Source organism: Ailuropoda melanoleuca, chromosome 10 (assembly GCF_002007445.2).
Source record: "Ailuropoda melanoleuca isolate Jingjing chromosome 10, ASM200744v2, whole genome shotgun sequence".
NCBI classification, from domain to species: Eukaryota; Metazoa; Chordata; class Mammalia; order Carnivora; family Ursidae; genus Ailuropoda; species Ailuropoda melanoleuca.
In genome coordinates, this window is record NC_048227.1 from 22,565,510 (window position 1) to 22,579,771 (window position 14,262).

General features: G+C 35.9%; 1 protein-coding gene across 1 annotated transcript in view; it reads right to left on the bottom strand.

Annotated features, from left to right (window-relative positions):
• The window catches only part of LOC100463697 (ATP-binding cassette sub-family A member 3-like), a 156,193-nt gene that overhangs the window by 137,800 nt on the left and 4,131 nt on the right, over nt 1-14,262 (bottom strand). The window contains exons 3-5 of the mRNA XM_034669566.1: nt 10,785-10,915; nt 7,640-7,793; nt 1,587-1,846 (exon numbers count right to left, since the gene is read on the bottom strand). Coding sequence (XP_034525457.1) covers nt 1,587-1,846; nt 7,640-7,793; nt 10,785-10,915 — 545 coding nt within the window. The remainder of the gene's footprint in view (nt 1-1,586; nt 1,847-7,639; nt 7,794-10,784; nt 10,916-14,262) is intronic.

Sequence of the window (14,262 nt, forward strand, 5' to 3'; positions counted from 1 at the left end):
TGCCTCAGAAAAGAATGATTTTTCTTTCTATAATTTTCTGTCTTCATTAAACCCAAGCATCACTGTCCCTTCAGGAAACACAGCATATTTCCTCACACCAATACAACAAGATCAAACTACATTAAGAATAACCTGATATGTGGAAAAGAAAGCTGCTGAAAGAAGTGTGTGCAAAATTCCAGAATATGAAGTTAATTATGTACATATTCATTTCCACTGATTTCTACCACCCAAATATTTCTTAAACTCTTCCCTCCTTTGTTCTAAACAACCTGACTTAGGCCCTCCCTGCTTTTCTTCCGCTGTTATAATTGCCTCACAATTGGTTCCATGTCTTCAGCCTCGATATCGGAGTCAAACTTTATGGAAGCACACTACAGCCTATAGGCCAAATCCAGCCCATAAACTACTTTTGTATGTCCTGTGAGCTAAGAACAGTTTTTGCATTTCTAAATGGTTGAAGAAGAAGGAAGAGAAGGAGGAGGAAGAGAAGGAGGAGGAAGAGGAGGGGGAGGGGGAAGAGGATGAGGATGAGGAGGAAAGAAGGAGAGGAGGAGAGGGGGAGGGGGAGGAGGGGGAGGAAAGGAAAAGGATATGTGACAAAGAAGCATGTGGACCACAAGCCTAAAAAATTTACTGTTCTGTGCTTTCCGCAAAAATCTTGGCAACCCTTAATCTAAGTCAAGCTTCCCCCACTTCCTTTCCAGAGTCATTCTTCTGCTAGCAGCACTGATAGGAACACTGATAGGATACTGAGAGTCTCAAAGCCCATCCTCTGGGGGTGTCTCCCCATTGCACAGACCAAGCATCATACCCTCAGTACTTTAAGAATAACTTTTCCACACCTGTAGGTATTTAATATTATAAAAGTAACTCAGTTTCCTAATATCTCCTCAACTAAACCTTTAACAACTAGTAGGTAGAAACTGTGTCCTCTCTTTTTAACTCCCATTGTTGAGTGCTTACTATAGGTTAGAGACTGACCTAGATACTTTTTAAGATAAAATGTCACTTAATCCCCCTGATAACCCTAGACATTTGGTATTATCTTCAATTTACATCTTAAGAAACAGGCTCTGATCACAGAGTTAATTATTGGTGGAGCCAAGATTTAAAGCTGAGCTCTATCAAAGTCCTTGATAAAAAGTAGGTAATTAATATATAAATGAACAAATTAACGGATAGATGGATGAGTCAATGGTTTTCTCTCTGACTCTAGAGCCACGGTTTTTTACAATATGGTCTTAATTTGACTTAACATTGAAATTCATCTCAAATCTTGGAATTAAAGAATATCTTAAATTAGTCTAACTTAAGAGCTTATATGATTATTTCTTTGTTACCCATTTTATTCCAAAAAGGATTCAGGACATTTAATATATGACCTCTCTCCATAATATTCATGTTAAATAGTCATTCAGTCAATAAATCTACAGATCAAATCAAGAATTTAGATAAAAGTAGAACATCAGAAAATTTGTATATTTGTATATTGCTATTGCGATATAACTATTCACCACTGCTAAATATATAGAACACAAAATCTGTTCCACAGGCCCAAAATGCCACAAAGAAAGTGAAGTTACCTTTAATCTCTTTTCCTTTTCCGAAACAATGGTCCTGATGAGGGTAAGTTCAGTTAGAGAAAATATAAGTAAAATTATCAAAGGGAAGATATGTATAAAAAGCGACAAAAAACTATCATTATAATAAGCAGGGGATGGAAACCTCCTAAGATAAATGAAGACATCATTAAACAATTGTTCTACAGCTCTGCCGTTATGGTACGTCATGATGGCCTGATCTACGACATGCTGCAAAAGCAGGAACCCTTCTCTGATGTACCCTAAATGAGAAAACAAAGACGGTCAAGTTCAGTATATCAAGAAACAGCCAGGCAAACACAGAAGGCAATTTGGGTAATTCAAAGCTTTTAACTCAAAGAACAAAATAATTTCCCAAAACTTATAGTGATTTGGAACACAAACAGATAATAAATAACATGGAATTATATTACTATCTTCCCAAAACTAAAATATTACATGAAAATGATAGTTGCTTTATGTAATTTTATCAGCCAAAATAAATGAGAATTCAATACCAGACATACCAGACATATAAATAGAAGTGATGCTCAAAATAAGATGTGATACAATCCTATTTACAATAGCATCAAAAAGAATAAAATATATAGGAATAAACTTAACTGAGGAGGTGAAGGACTTACACACTGAAAACTATAAAACATTGCTGAAAGAAATTAAAGATGACACAAGTAAATGGAAAGAAATTCCTTGTTCCTGGATTGGAAGACTTACTGTTGTTAAAATATCCATACTACCCAGAATGATCTACAGATTCAATGCAACCTCTATCAAAATCCTTGTGATGAGCACCAGGTGTATGTATGGAAGTGCTGAATCACTAAATTGTATACCCAAAACTAATATTACACTGTATGTTAACTAACTGGAATTTAAATAAAAACTTTAAAAAAAATCCCAATGGCCTTTTTTGCAGAAACAGAGAAAACAGTCCTAAAATCCATATGAAATTGCAAAGTACCTTGAATAACCAAACCAATCTTAAGCAAAGAGAGCACTTCCTCTTGTGAGCTGGAGTCCTCACACTTCCTGATTTCAAAATATAATGCAAAATTACAGTAATCAAAAGAGTATTGGTATAGTAGCAGCATAAAGACAGACATAGAGACCAAGAGAACAGACAGTCCAGAAATAAATTTTCACATATATGGTCAAAAGACCTTCAACAAGGCCACCAGGGGAAAGGACACTCTCTTCAAACCAAATGGTGCTGGATAAACTGGATACCCACATGCAAAAGAATGAAGTTGGATCCCTACCTTAAACGGCATGTAAAAGTGAAATCAAAAGAGATTAAAGAGCTAAACATAACAAAACTCGGGAAGAAAACATATAGAGCAAAAGCTTCATGACATTAGATTTCGCAATGATCTAGATATGACACCAAAAGCACAGGTGACAAAAGCAGAAAACAAATAAATGAGAAGACTTCAAACTTAAAAGCTTCTACACAGTGCACAGTGAAGGAAACAATCAACAGAGTGAAAAGGCAACCAATGGAATGGGAGGAAATATTCACAAACCATATAACTGATAAAGGGTTAATATCCAGAATATATAAAGAGGGTGCTTGAGTGCTTCAGTTGATTAGGCGTCAGACTCTTGATTTTGGTTCAGGTCATGATCTCAGGGTCCTGAGATACAGCCCTGTGAGGGGTTATGCACTCAAGCAGGGAGTCTACTTGAGGATCCTCTCTCTCCCTCTCTCTCTGCCCCTCCCCCTGCTAACATGTGCACTCTCTCTCTCAAATAAATAAATAAATCTTGGGGCGCATGGATGGCTCAGTTGTTTAAGCATCTGCCTTCCGCTCACATCATGATCTCAGTGTCTTAGGATTGAGCCTTGTGTTGGGCTCTCTGCTCAGCACGGAGTTTGCATCACCCTTGCCCTCTGCCCCTCCCCCCACTCATGCTCACTCTTCTATCTCAAATAAATAAGTAAATAATCTTTAAAAAAAATGAAAAGTATACATATATACAATGGAATATCACTCAACCATCAGAAAGGATGAATACCTACCATTTACATTGACATGGATGGAACTGGAGGTTCCACTTACTTAAGTGAAGTAAGTCAATCAGAGGAAAACAATTATCATATAATTTCATTCATATGTGGAACATAAGAAATAGTGCAGAGGACAATAGGGGAAGGAAAGGAAAACTGAATGGGAAGATATCAGAGAAGGAGACAAACCATGAGAGACTCTGGACTCCTAGAAACAAACTTAGGGTTACAGAAGGGAGCAGGGATGGGGTAACTGGGTGATGGGTATTAAGGAGGGCACGTGTTATGATGAGCACTGGGTGTTATACACAACTAATGAATCATTGAATACTACATCAAAAACTAATGATGTACTACTGTGTGGTGGCTAACTGAACGTAAATAAATAAATAAATAAATAAATAAATAAATAAACAAACAGTTATTACATTAAAAAAATACATGGAAGCAAAAAAAAATGAAAACACAACAGTCTAAATCCTTTGTGATGCAGCAAAGACAGTCCTCAAGGGAAGTATATTGCAATATGAGCCTAATTCAAGAAGCAAGAAAAGTCTCAAATACACAACCTTACTTTACACCTAAAGAAGCTAGAAAAGGAACAGCAGATAAAGCCTCAGGCTGGCAGAAGAAGGGAAATAATAAAGATTAGAGCAGAAATAAATAATATAGAAACAAAAAATTACAAAATTAAGAGATTTCAGATTAATGAAACTAAGAGCTCATTTTTCAAAGAATTAATTCTTCAAAAGAATTAATAAAATTGATAAACCCATAGCCAGATTTATCAAAAAGATAAAAGAACCCAAATAGATAAAAACATGAATGAAAGAAGACATATCACAACCAACACTGCAGAAATACAATTATAAGAGAATACTATGAAAAATTATATGCCAACAAACTGAGCAACGAGGAAGAAATGGGCAAATTTCTAGGAGCATACAAATGACCAAAACTGAAACAGGGAGAAATAGAAAATTTGAACAGACCCATAACCAGCAAAGAAACTGAATCAGTAATTTAAAATTTCCCAACAAACAAAGTCCAGGGCCAGACAGATTCCCAGGGGAATTCTATCAGACACCAAAAGAAGAGTTAATACCTATTCTCCTCAAACTGTTTCAAAAAGTAGAAATGGAAGGAAAACTTCCAAATTCATCCTATGAGGCCAGCATTACCTTGATTGCAAAACCAAAGATCCCACTAAAAAGGAGAATTACAGGCCAATATCCCTGATGAACATGGATGCAATAAAATACTAGCAAATTGAATTCAACAGTTTTCAACAGAATTTCAACATTTAATGAATTATTCACCATGATCAAGGGGGATTTATTCCTGGGCTGCAAGGGTGGTTCAACATCTGCAAATCAATCAGCATGATACACCGTATTAATTAAAGAGAGGATAGGAACCGTATGATCCTGCCAATAGATGAAGAAAAAGCATTTGTCAAAATACAGCATCCTTTCTTGATAAAACCCTCAACAAAGTAGGGATAGATGGAACATACCTCAGCGTCATAAAGGCCAACAGCTAATATCATCCTCAATGGGGAAATACTGAGAGCCTTTCCCCTACAGTCAGGAACAAGACAAGGATGTCTGCTCTCACCACTGTTATTTAACATAGTACTGGAAGTCTTAGTTTGTTTGATTAGACAACAAAAATAAATAAAAGGCATCCAAATTGGCAAGGAAGAAGTCAAACTTTCACTATTTACAGACAACACAATACTCTATGTAGAAAACCCAAAAGACTCCACAAAAAAATTACTAGAACTCATACATGAATTCAGCAAAGTTGCAGGATATAAAATCAAAGTGAAGAAATCTTTTGCATTTCTCTATGCCAACAACAAAGCAGCAGAAAAAGAAATCAAGGAATTGATCCCATTTGCAATTGCACCAAAAACAGTAAGACACCTAGGAATAAATCTAACTAAAGAAGTAAAATATCTGTACTCTGAAAACTGCAGGACACTTATGACAAAAACTGAGGAGGACACAAAGAAATGGAAAAGCATTCCATGCTCATGGATTGGAAGAACACATATTGCTAAAATGTCTGTATTACCCAAAGCAATCTATACATTTAATGCAATCCCTATCAAAATACCACCAGCATTTTTCACAGACCTAGAACAAACAATCCTATAATTTGTGTGGAACCACAAAAGACCCCAAATAGTCAAAGCAATTGTGAAAAAGAAAAACAAAACTGGAGGTATGAGGATTCTGGATTTCAAGCTGTATCACAAAGCTATAGTCATCAAGACAGTATGATACTGGCACAAAAACAGACATATAGATCAATGGAACAGAATAGAGAAGCCAGAAATGGACCCACAACTATATGGTCAACTAATCTTCGACAAAGTAGGAAAGAATATCCAGGGGAAAAAAGACAGTCTCTTCAATAAATGGGGTTGGGAAAACTGGACAGCAACATGCAGAAGAATGAAACTGGACCACTTTCTTACACAATACACAAAAATATATTCAAAATGGATGAAAGACTTCAGTGTGAGAAAGGAAACCATCAAAATCCTAGAGAAGAACCTGGGCAGAAACCTCTTTGACCTCAGCCATAGCAACTTCTTATTAGACACGTCGCTGGAGGAAGAGAAACAAAATAAAAACTGAACTATTGGGACTTTATCAGGATAAAAAGCTTTTGCACAGGTAAGCAAACAATCAACTAAAACTAAAAGACAGCCTATGGAATGGGAGAAGATATTTGCAAATGACATATCTGATAAAGGGTTAGTATCCAAAATCTATAAAGAACTTACCAAATTCAACACCCCAAAAAACCAAATAATCCAGTTAGGAAATGGGCAGAAGACATGAATGGACACTTTTCCAAAGAAGACATCCATATGGCTAAGAGACACATGAAAAGATGCTTAACATCACTCAGGGAAACACAAATGAAAACCTCAATGAGATACCACCTCACACCCTCAGGAGGGCTAAAATTAATAATGCAAGAAACAACAGCTGTTGGCGAGGATGCAGAGAAAGAAGAATACTCTCGCACTGTTGGTGGGAATGCAAACTGGTGTGGTCACTCTGGAGAAGAGTTCAGAGGTTCCTCAAAAAGTTAAAAATAGAACTACCCTATGATCCAGCAATTGCACTAGTAGGTATTTACCAAAAGGATACAAAAAAAAACAGATTTGAAGGGGAACTTGCACCCAGATGTTTATAGCAGCATTATCAACAATAGCCAAACTATGGAAAAAGCCCTAATATCCACTGACTGATGAATGGATAAAGAAGATGTGGTATACATATATAATGGAATATTACTCAGCCATCAAAAAGAATGAAATCTTGCTATTTGCAATGATGTGGATGGAGCTAGTGTATATTATGCTTAGTGAAGTAAGTCAGTCAGAGAAAGAGAAATACCATATGATCTCACTCATGTGGAATTTAGGAACAGACAAACATATGGGAAGGAGGAAAAGAAAAAAGAGAGGGAAACAAGCCATACAAGACTCTTAAGGATAGAGAACAAATGGAGGGAGGTGGGTGGGGGATGTGCTAGATGGGTAATGGGGATTAAAGAAGGCACTTGCTGTGATGAGCACTGGGTATCGTATGTAAGTGATGAGTCAATGAATTCTACTCCAGAAACCAACATCGGACTCTCTGTTAACTAACCAAAATTTATATTTAAAAAAATAATAATAATTTAGAACCATAAATATGCAGGCAATGTTAGTTTATGAAGATGAGTCTATTAAGTCAGCAGAGCCAACTTTTACTAAGACAATATAAATGCAAGGATACACACGGATAAAGTTCAGGAAATGCTCTACAGTAATAGGAAGATATTTTTCAAATGCATAAGGTTTTCTATATGCTTGTTTTTACAATAAAAAACTCAATTTTAAAAATGCACTGCCACAATGAATAAACTTTTTCACTCATTGAAAAAAATGATTCACACACGTTGCTATGACTGCTAGCTTGCAACCAAAATATTAATGTAAGGACGCTGGAGGCCTGCTCACCAGGATCTCCTCCATCATCATCAAATGGGTTCCTGGGTTCTACAGAAGGTAACTCTGGAAAGAGAAGATGTGTATTCCATCCAGTATCTTTTAAGGAGCTTAGCAAATTTGAAGATTTCTCAGTACCTGCACCCAAACGCAGATGATATTTTACCTAGAATAAACAATAGAAAGCAAAAAACATGTTAGACCAATGAGCACTAAAAAGCATGTATGAGCAGTGAAAGGAAAAGAAAATACAAAGCTAAAATTTGTCTGAGCAATTCAGGATTCTAAATGATTAGAAATGGCAGTATCACTGACATAAGGGACAAGCAGCAAGCCTCAGGTGCCATAATCATAGTCAAAGTTTGAAATCAATTAAATGTATATCTCTGCTCTTTCATCTTCAGGCATTTTGCCTCTGAATTACAAAGACGCCAACAATGGTACCTTGATCATTACGAATGTATTTTTCTACACCCACAACTGGCTTGCCTAACTCCGTGAGACCTCAAACAGTTTTATTAATTTTCTTTCCTATTATGTTAGCCAATTATGGTAAAGATTATCTCCCTCTTCAAAAAGTGACTAACAGAAAAGGAAAAAGCCCAGATATAGGGATAATAAAATTTAAATGTAGACGGATGCATATTTTAAATAAAATTTAAAAGTAGAATGCTGCATATTTTAAATATTACATGAAAAGTAAATGATACATCTAGAGAGCTGACCCAACCTCAGGGTAAGTAAGAGTAGATCTGAGTAGCCTGACAAGGCAAGAGGCTACAGTTGCCAAAGGTCAGTAGAGGCCGAACAGAGAAGTCAGTGTGAGAAGGAACAGGCAAGTACACCAAGTCTAGGCAGACATTCACACAATTCAGTAATTCAGAAGCAACACTGTAAGTAGCTACAGCATGCTTGAATATTATTAATACACAGTTCTTGACCTCAAGGAACTGACCACGTGTTCAGGGAGCAGAGAAGAGAGACGGGGAGGCTTTGGATAGGTAGTTACAGCAATAATTTTATAGACATTAATAGTAAGAGTTATCCCAGGAAAAGGCGGACAGGTAGAACATCAAAAGGAAAGAGGATAACGTGATCAAAGGCAGAGAAGCAAGAGATCACACAATACATACAAACAACTACTAGGGGTTCAACATTGCTAGAGCATGAAGTTCAAAGAAAGAAGAGGCAACACGAGGCTGGAGGGCTATTCAGAAAACAGGTCACTGATGACCCTGTATTCCACACAAAAGACCTTCTGTAGTTCATGGAGAACCCCTGGAGTGTTTCACACAGCACAGAGACATGATCTTTCCTGTGTTCTTAGTGCATCATGGTGGTACCTACGATACAGAGAGGTCTCACCCAGGAAAATCAGCTAAGTTACCAAAGAGTTGGTTCTGGGGGCAGGGAGGGTACAGGAGGTCATGAACTCAGAAAACATAAGACATTTTGTTTCATAAATTGTGGGAAAAAAGAACAGGCACCAGGGGAAATAACCTGGGGAAAATCTTGTCAGGTATCCATTCTAAATGCTAGACACAGTGACCTGTCAACAAAAATGAAGCTTGTACTGCACCAAAATTATTTGAAATTTGAGTCAGAGGCTCTATATATACCAGTGAACCTGTATCACCATCAGCATATACTTTTGAAGCAGTAATTACTGTAAAGTAGGTACAGCTGGGGAAAGTGAGGAGAGGAAGGAATAGAAAGAAAGGCCACCTACCATCCTGCCAGTGATTTTTCTTTCTCCTTCCTTCCTTCCATTAGCAAACACTTGTATCCTGAACAGGATTAAGCTCTACGCATAAATACTATAGTTTGATCATTTCCCTCAACCCTGGGTGGCTCATCTCTACCATGTGGTAAAGAGATACACCAAGTCACCAAAGTTCAAACACTATCCATTTTCTCTCCTTGAGGGATGTTATCAGAGTCTTCCTTGGGGTCTGTCCTAATTCTGACACAACCTGGAAAACTCTAAAAGCTGATACTAGAGATTTAGAAGAGAAATCAGATAGTTCACTCAAAAGAAAGAAGTCTTTCATGTTGGAATCTCTACTGCTGTATATGTATATGCCTTTATTTTAAAGGCCAAACTAACACTTCAAGGACCTCCAAATGAGTTACCGGTGGGGTTATAGAAGCTTCCCTTCATGCCAACAGTGATAATCAAGAATTCTGAAAGTTAAAGCAATTTCCTCTTTGGAGACATAAAACAAATACATTAAAACATGATACAAAGTACAAAAAAGGAGGCATTCACCAATGCAAAAACAAGCAGCAGGTGGAAAGTTCTAACAAGAGGGTGTAAGAACTCCTTCTGAAGTTTACAGTCCTAGCAAAGGGAGCTAACTCAGCTTAAAAGAGGTCCAGATATTAGTGAAGTGTTTTTGTTTTTGTTTTTGCTTGTAACTTTCATATAATAGCTTTGTTATAAAAGTCACTTCAGATACAAAGTTAGATTGGCAATTACACTTAAAATTAGCTCATTAAAAAGTTTAAATATATTACAGATATGCACTATCTGAAATTCCAGAAGGAATTTAAGCAGGGAACAGACATTGCTAGCCATCTTTTTTACCTAGCTACATTGTTATTTTCTTAAGCACCATTTGCCAGACTGGAAGCATCTGCTTGGTCAGGAAGATTAATAAAGTGAATATCCTTACTAAAGCTCCTGTTACTCTATTTTCTGAATATAAGACCATAAGGCAGCAGATAAAAGTTTTCTCCTCATGTTTTACATTAGTATAATGTAATGGTTAAAAGCACAGGTATTAAAATAAGTTGGCACAGGGACACCTGGGTGACTCAGTTGGTTAAGCGTCTACCTTCGGCTCGGGTCATGATCCCAAGGTCCTGGGATTGAGTCCTGCATTGTGCTCCCTGCTCAGTGGAAGCCTGCCTCTCCCTCTGCCTGCCACTCCCTTTGCTTATGCGTGCTCTCTTTCTGACAAATAAATAAATAAAATCTTAAAAAAAAAAAAAAAACAAGTTGGCACAGGATTCAAATCCCTGTTATATACTAGTAGTTAGGATCTTGGGCAACTTACAATCTTACCCATTTATAAAATGGGGAGGTTACCTATATCTCATTAAATCTCTGAAACCTAACATATAATTATAAAGTCTTTAGACAAAAATTTCTTACCTGAAGTGGCAAACTGTCATCGCTGTGTTTGAAGTCATGATCAAATACGATAGCAGCCAGCACCTGAACCTTAGGCTTCCTTTCATACTCAACGTACTTCTCAAACTCTGCTTCTGAAGAAAAGCCTCGAACTGCAGAGAGAAAATCTCACTAAGTCATCACATAAATGGAACATGTCTAATGATTATCCCTATCTGTACATGAATAACATAATCCTTGTTGTAACGCAATACATTTTAAAACATTATTACTCAAACACTGACAGTAGAGAAGACCTAATGGATATCTGCGATACACAAAAATTCTTGTGTTCTATAAAAGTTGGAACACATTATAAACAATATTTAATCATTACAATAACTGTACATTAAGGTAAACTACGACAAGCGAAACTTTTTAATTGTATTTTGAAATCCAGGGATTAAAAAAAATTTTGAAAGGAAATAAGTGACAAAATTATCTCTGTAGAAAGTGTATTTCAAAAAATAATAGTAGAATAAATTGTATTCTAGAAAACAATTGTATAATTTAAATTAAAAATTAAAAAATTAAAAAATGGAAGTAGTGGTTACTTTTCTTATTCACAAATTAATCTCTATGAAATTAAAAAAACACACTCTCAAAACAACATGCACACAACGACACACATACAGGTAACTTAAATGACAAAAGTTTTTTCTTAAAAATTAAAATATTTCCAATGTAAATAGGTTATTGAAGTCTTCGATAGCCTCTCTACAAGAAAACATAAATAATTAAAGAGAGAAGTAAGATTTTTATTTTTTTAATTTTAATTTAATTTTTTTAAATTTTTTTAAAGATTTTATTTATTCATTTGACAGAGAGTGAGAGAGGGAACACAAACAGGAGGAGTGGGAGAGAAAGAAGCAGGCTCCCAGAGGAAGAGCCTGATGTGGGGCTCGATCCCAGAACTCCAGGATCATGCCCTGAGCCAAAGGCAGACGCTTAACGACTGAGCCACCCAGGCGCCCCGAGAAGTAAGATTTTTATAATAAAGTTATATAACATGTGCAAAGATCCATATTGTAAAGATGTCATTTCTGTAAAAATTGACTTATGGAGTTGATATAATTCTAGTAAAAATCAAAACAACTTGTTAACTAACTTTGATTTAAATAAAACAAAACAAAACATAATAAAATATCAATCTTCTAGAATAGCTCTCAAGAGAGCTGATGGATATGTTATTTAGCTTGATTGTGATAATGAATGTGATTGTGATAATGTGATTGTGATAATGTGATAATGAATGTGAATCTGATAATGATTGTGATTTGATATGTATATCAAAACATCATATTATAAGACCAAAATATATACATACAGTTTTTATTTGTCAATCATAAATAAAATACAAATAAAACTGGTAAATAAAATTTAAAAAAAATAAAATAAAATACTTCCCCCAAAAAATCCAAACAATCTTTATGAAACATTACAAGCCAATTCTAAAATTTATACAGAAACACAATGGGTAAATATCAAGGTGTATTAAAAGATGAGCTTTTGGGGCATCTGGGTGGCTCAGCTGATTAAGCATCTAACTCTTGATCTCAGCTCAGGTCTTGACCTTGGGGCTGTGAGTTCAAGCCCTGCATGTGCTCCATGCTGGGCAAGGAGCCTACTTTAAATTAAAAAAAAAAGGGAGAGAGAGAGAGAGAGATGAGTTTCATCCCAGTATATTACTAGAAAGAAAAAACAAACTACAGAAGAGTTTATATAGTATGCTCTTGTATAAGAAAGGACAATAAGGAATAGAAAGAAAAAATATATAGACACACATACACAGACTCACACATATACCCAGAAATACATGCATACATGTAGCAACATTATTTTTGTCAAAAGAAACACAAAAAGAATAAATCAGGCACTAACAGTATTGGTTACCTACAGTGGGTGGATGAGAACAGGTTAGAAGGGATTGTAGAGGCAATGCCAGTTCTCTAATTATACATTTTAATACAAGTTTGACTTTCATTTATTGTTAATCTTTTACATACTCAAAAATAAAATTAAATCAACACAGAGGGGTATAATTACTAAAACTTAATAAGAATATAAGTGAATCCTAAATAGATATTAAATTGATAACAACCACAAGAAGAAAGAAAAAGAATTAGCCCAAGTAAATTTTAGGCACAGTATGTTGACAAATACCCCTAGTTGATTATAGTCTAAGAAGAAAAACAACTGCAAAGAAATCTTGTAAGTTTGCTAGGGTAGTAGTACGTAATATAAGTAATTCAGAAATACTTTTCTGTAAGATAGGGCAAATGAGTACATTGATGCTGCTAGGATCTAGGGCTCTGTAAGGGAAAGGAGGTACAAATATATAATGGGAGAAGGAAAACAAGAGGCTTATATTGTTGGGCTGGCATTGAAAGTATCAACATAAACTCATGATTTTTAAAAAAAAATCCTACATCTGTCTACTAGAAGAGTGTAGAAGCAAAGACACCCCAGTAGTAATGAGTACATTTAGTACTTGTTTTTCCCTATGTTTTATTGTGGGGAGGCAGACACACTGAACACATTTACAGAGACCTATCAGGCCCTGAGGGGAGAAGTAAACAGGAGGCCAATTCTGAAACACTTATAAGTGGGGGGTTAAGTGGTGACCTTTCTACTGGCGCCTTCAGGAAGGGACATTGGTAGCAAAGGGAGGGTTTTTGTTCCCCTCTCTCTCTCTCATCTTGTTTTTCCCATATCTTAGTTTCTTAATACCATCCCTAAAAAAAGAGGAATTAAGACTGCTTCATTGATTGAATCTAGTTCCAGGGCAGAGAAAATACAAGGTGTTCAGCCTGAACAGCTAGTTCTGTTAGAAAGTGAAAGTGCTCAAATGCTGACAAACATACATCAAAAGGACATTGTTTTTTTTTTTTAAAAAAAAAAAAAAAACCCACTGGCTAAATCTGGGATAATTTTAGAATCAAAAATCATCATCATCAAATGATTACATCATTCAGAATATGTTCTCTACACATAATGCAATTAAGCTAAATCCAATAACAAAAATATAACTAGAAAAATTCTAGTTATAGAATTATGGAAATTAGGCAATATACTCTCAATAACTCATGGAACAAAGAATACAAAATAGACTGATGTCTTGGGGTGCCTGGGTGGCTGAGTCAGTTGAGCATCTGCCTTTGGCTCAGGTCGTGATCCTGGAGTCCCAGGATCGAGTCCCACATTGGGCTCCCTGCTCTGTGAAGTGTCTGCTTCTCCCTCTGTTCCTAACCTGGCTCATGCTCTCTCTCTTTCTCTCTCAAATAAAAAAATAAAATTTTAAAAAATAGACTAATGTCTTAAACATGCATGTAAAATTTCTTAACAAAATATTAGCAAATAAAATTCATGGAATAAACCCAAGTAGGAAGAAATGGATGCCTTCCTGGAAACTTACAAACTACTAAGAATGAAACGGGAAGAAATAAACAATCCAAATAGA